This window comes from Struthio camelus, chromosome 15, assembly GCF_040807025.1.
Source record: "Struthio camelus isolate bStrCam1 chromosome 15, bStrCam1.hap1, whole genome shotgun sequence".
Lineage (NCBI taxonomy): Eukaryota > Metazoa > Chordata > Aves > Struthioniformes > Struthionidae > Struthio > Struthio camelus.
This window is the reverse complement of record NC_090956.1, coordinates 6,833,529-6,838,487: the sequence shown is the minus strand read 5'-3', so window position 1 is coordinate 6,838,487 and position 4,959 is coordinate 6,833,529. Positions and strand designations below refer to the sequence as shown.

General features: G+C 49.8%; 1 protein-coding gene across 1 annotated transcript; it reads right to left on the bottom strand.

Annotated features, from left to right (window-relative positions):
* Window positions 1–1,493: 1,493 nt before the first annotated feature.
* PSMG3 (proteasome assembly chaperone 3) lies at window positions 1,494–4,443 on the bottom strand. The gene is made up of 2 exons (XM_068908736.1): window positions 3,813–4,443; window positions 1,494–2,050 (listed from the first exon to the last, which is right to left on the bottom strand). The coding sequence occupies exons 1-2, from the start codon at window positions 4,026–4,028 to the stop codon at window positions 1,898–1,900; spliced, it is 369 nt and encodes a 122-aa protein (XP_068764837.1). The 5' UTR covers window positions 4,029–4,443; the 3' UTR covers window positions 1,494–1,897.
* Between the last annotated feature and the right edge of the window lie 516 nt (window positions 4,444–4,959).

Here is a 4,959-nt window from a genome sequence, read left to right as displayed (position 1 = left end):
TCTCAGGACCAATGTTTGTGGTGTTATTTATTGCCCGTAGAAGGGCAGCAAGATAAGTCTGCTGTGGAGCGTCGGTCAGGGGAGATCTCCACGTCCTCTCCTTACCTGCTGCTGTGTGCAGATCCGATGACACAGAGAACCAGGAAATGACAGCAGTCACCCTGGTCGGCTTCACAGTAGTAACACCCTTAGTCTTTGGGGCATAGCGGTGCTATACTATACCACCGTGGTGGAAGATGTCATTTATATTCCATTTTATAGTTAATGTATGATTCCCACAAGTTGCTGAAGCTACCGACACTGTAGGAGCACCAGGAATTGGGGAAATGCTTTTCATTTTGTGTCAGAAAAGAATCCCTACCAGCAAAGCAGGATCAACATTAACAGATTCAATATGCCTCTTCCAACTCTCCTAGACCAAAAAAAAAACCCATCTGTAAGAGAAAGGAAAAATTTGGAGTTCTGACAGATGCAAATCTTTGATTCTTGGAAGCACAGTTCGGAAAGTTATTTTTAGATGAAATTTCTTGTGAAGGGCAGCTGCAAGCCTGTAGTTTTCAAATGTACTTTAAAAAAAAAAGTTTCATTTCTCATAATGCTTTAAATAATGTAAATATCCCTGACTTTAAAGAAAAGAATAATTTTCTGCTCTTCCACCCTTGGGGGACTTTTTAGCAAAAGAAACAATCCAGCAACTGGGTCTACGTGGGACATGTAATTCTGCAGTTACCAATGGGTCTCAAATACAGCACAGGTCTTCATTACCCAGAATCTAGATGCAAGGGCAGGCCTCTGTTTGCTCACTGAAGTTCATAAATGACAGAAGCGTTTAATAAGTTACTCAAAAATTTACTACTTGGTGTTACTTGTTACAAGAAGAGGTAAAGACAAACTTGCTTTCCAGACAAATGGCAAAAGTTGGGATAGCCAACACTGCATTACCTCACATGACTTCACATAAACAACACTTTTTTTTTAAAGGGACTCAGGAGAAACAGCACTGCATAACTCCCACATCCTTCCATCCCCACAGCTCCTGATGCACTGTCGCAGGAGAGGGGCCGCACATTGCAGGTGGTCCAAAGCTGCACCTATGCTAACTCTTTGATGTGTTGGTACTATATAATATATAAACATATATTATAGAACCACAAATAAATATATATAAACATAAATATTAAAAAAAAAGCTGAGATTTTGTCTTTTTCCTCACCCCTCATTTGGTTTCCACTCTTCTACCCTGATGTCAGCTTTCAGGAAAGTTGCAGAGTGTAATTATCTTCTTCTCTTTAAAATCTGACTGAAATTGGAGAGTGGGTTCAGAATACATTAGAAAGGGACTGACATAAGTCCTAGATGACTGCTTTTATCCTTATTTCCTTTAAAAACAGGCAAGAAAATCTTTCCCATTACGCAGTTGTTGTTGATTTGTTACTGAGACTTATATTTCAATTGAAGTGATTCTCACAGAGCAAAAAAGAAAAACGGTAAAATTAGGATTCATCACTGTTTCTTTTATTTGCTCTGCACTGGGTGTTTCCCCTTTGCAGTACAGTGTTTTGCAGTTACAGAGTTTGGAATCTATCACTTATCAGGACACAAATGCAGAGCTGTGCAGTTTTCCAAATATACATCCCACCCGATGTGATAAAAATAAAATTTCTCTTGTATGTTGAGACAATTGTTATCATCTAATCACTGGCCGTATGGACTGCAAACCTGTCATAATAGCAAAAGCCACAAATATTCTACACGGTAGAGAAAAATCCATGAAATTCCTCAGCCATGTCCAAAACCAGCACAAAGACATTCCATCATTTTCATTTTTTGTCCTTTTTAAAAAGTGGTGATGAGTCATGGACTCAAGATCATTTCCTTGAATCCAGATGGCACAACTTCACCACACTTGGCAACTTCGGATCACTTCCCGTAGAGCTTGTATTCCTTCCACGGTCTTGTCCTTTAAAGCCATGGCGAGAAGGACAGGTTTGTTCCCAGCTTCCTGCGACACAAATGCCACCAGGTTTTTGGCACAAACGTGGACAAGGGGCTGAAAAGCAAGAGTATATGGATACACACTGTTACATCTGGGAGAACTCTCACACATTAGCAGAGGGAGAAGTCTTGCAATGACTTCTTCATGAAGTACATTGAGAACCTGTCTATACTGGACTCAGACTGAGCAGTTTGCTGAACGGTTTAAACATGATTTGAAACAGACACGCAGTTTGGCTGGTCAGCAAAGCCAAACCGTGGTACAAGACATTTTAAAAAGCACACTCTTAGCCAGTTTAAAATGGAACAGTTTGGGCCCATGAGTGGTAGCCACCCAAACCACCCTGAAACAATTTTAACTGGAGCTGCATTTGAATCAAGTTTTGCATCAGTTTGGAAAACTTAGGAAGCCAGTACGGAAATTTTTTTCCTTCTGCTAATCTTCCCACCCAAACTACACCACTAAATATGAAATTATATGAAATGCCATGGACCCAAACCCTTCTATCCCCCTCACAACCTGATTTATGAAGAAGTCCCTAAGTTCTATTTTCGTTTAAAAAATTATTGCTGAACAGGGCACATTCTGCTGACAAAGTCTGGAAAAAACTTACCTTATTTTTGCAATTTTTAGAGACCCTGGAATGCTGTTATACCCACAGGCTTTGGATGTGAAAAATCCATTTTGTTGTGGATTTTAATAGAATAATGAAAATTAGAAATATGCAGTAAAGAAAAGGGATATAATCTTCTTAATGAGGTTTCTTTAACAAGAACATGCAGTTTATCTAGGCTTGATTTATACTCATTCTCTTACGCATTTACCTGAAGGATTAGTTTGCTTGATTTTAGCTACGAGAATGCACTGGAATTCGCACCAACCCAAACGACAAGCAGGAAACAAGTAAAAAGCCTTTTCCTAAAGTTTAGATTGAATAACTTGGTGAAATTATTTTAAAATGCTGCATAACAAAGTAAATTGAGGCACCTCCTGTTTCCAATATCACACACAAAAACAGCTTGGGGGAGGTTGCAGTTTTGGGGTTTTTTTTTTTGAATTAGCAGATATCACACCAGGGAAAGCAAAGCATCTCACATCCAGCGAGGGAAGGCTATTACTGAGGAAAGAGAACTCCATAAAGAGAAGCTGCAGACAGAATTGGGAACTTGTGCTGCTAGGGTTTTTCTAGTTAAGGTTAGTAAGTAATATTTGACAGCTCCAACCCTGATGGAAAGCCTCATAATCTTGTAGCGCTGTAACTTTTTGTTTAATGCTTGACTAGTTGATGCTTTGCAAAAGACGTTTTCTTTTGCCTTCTCTCCAGCCTTGCGAAATGGTCGATAAAAACTCATTTTGTTGAGGCAAAACAAATTAAACTTTATCAAGGGCAAGTGCTGGCAGGCACACCTGGGAGAGGGCAACTAAAGTCCATTATAGGGCTGGCACAGGAAAGGAGGGGGAGAAGAGGGACTGGGAAAGGAAAACCGATTGGAACAGAAGCCCAAAAAAGGTTATCAAAGGCCACGTGTTCGTTCTTAAATCAACAGGCGCCGCATCAAACCTACTGCAAACACGGCCAAGCACTCCATATCCCGTAGGATACAGAAAGCAGGTGCCCAAAACATTCGGAGTACAGTTAGCTAAACTTTTGTTACGTTCAAGAGCAGCTGAACGGGCGTATTTCCCAGAGGAACCCCCTCTTCCATCGGCACAGCCTTCTACAATTCATTTTACCGCTCGGCGAGCGCCGCGGTTCGCCCGCTCCCCGGCCGCGTGGGCCGTCCCGGCGTGGCCGTGGCCCCGCCAGGGCCTTTACCTCGTCCTGGCCCAGCAGCACTCTGGTGGCCAGCGCGGGCCGGGCCAGGCCGCTGCCGGCCCCGCCGGGGTCCAGGTGGACGAGCGTGCCCATCTTGCCGTACTGGGTCACCACGACGAGGACGGCGTTGGAGAAGGCCGTGCACACCACCTCGGTGGGCACGCCGCGCACCACCGCCGCCCGCTGCCTCGACGTCACCACCGGGCTCGCCGCCATCGCCGCGCCAAACCACGCACGACGCCGTTCGCTTGAAAGACGCCCGCCGCCGGGCTGCGAGCAGCCCGAGCCCCCGGCCTAGGCGCGAAACGCCGGGGCGAAGCTGGCTGGAGAGCGCGCGGGCACCCGGCCGGCGTCGGGGAGCGGCGCGCCCGGGCACAAGCCACCGCCGGCGCCCGGGGCGAAGCTGAGCCGCCCCGCGCCGACGAGCTCTTTACGGGGCTGCGCCGCAGCCCTCCCTCCCGGGCGGCGGGGGCCGAGAGAGGAGGAGGTGGTGGTGAGGGGGCACCAGCCCCAGGCCCCGCCGCCTCCCCGCGCCGCCGCCCCCCCTACCCGCCGGCGCCGCCGCCGCCGCCTAGGCCTGAGCCTGAGCCTGAGCCCGCCCTGCCGCGGCGGAAGCGGCGCCTCTTTCCCCTCCTCCGCCGGCCCCGACATGGCGGCCGCGCCGCGCGCGGAGGCCCCGCCGCCGCCGCCGCCGCCTCCGCCTCGGGGTCCTCCCCTCCCCTCCCCTCCCCTCTCCGCCGCCGCCGCCGCCTCGGGGTCTCCCCTCCCCTCCCCTTCCCTCTCCGCCGCCGCCACCGCCTCGGGGTTCTCCCCTCCCCTCCCCTCCCCGCCGCCGCTGGGGTCCCGCCCGCTCCCGGCCGCAGGTGGCTGCGGGCGTTTAGCGGCGCTGTGGGGGGCTGCGCGGCGGGAAACTCGCCCCGGCCGTGCCCAGCCCTGACGGAACGGCGCTGCCTCTGGCCGGGCCGACGGGCGGACAGGGTGAAGCCCAGGGCAGGAGGGGAGGCAGCCGGCTTTAATCTCGTCCTTTTTCCTCCCCCACCCCCTTTTCCACCCCCGTTTCCACTCCCGCAGCTCGAGGTGTTCGTCGGGGCCTGGATGTGGCGACGCGGCCTGGGCTCCGGGAGGTGGCCTGGGCGAGCTCCGCCGG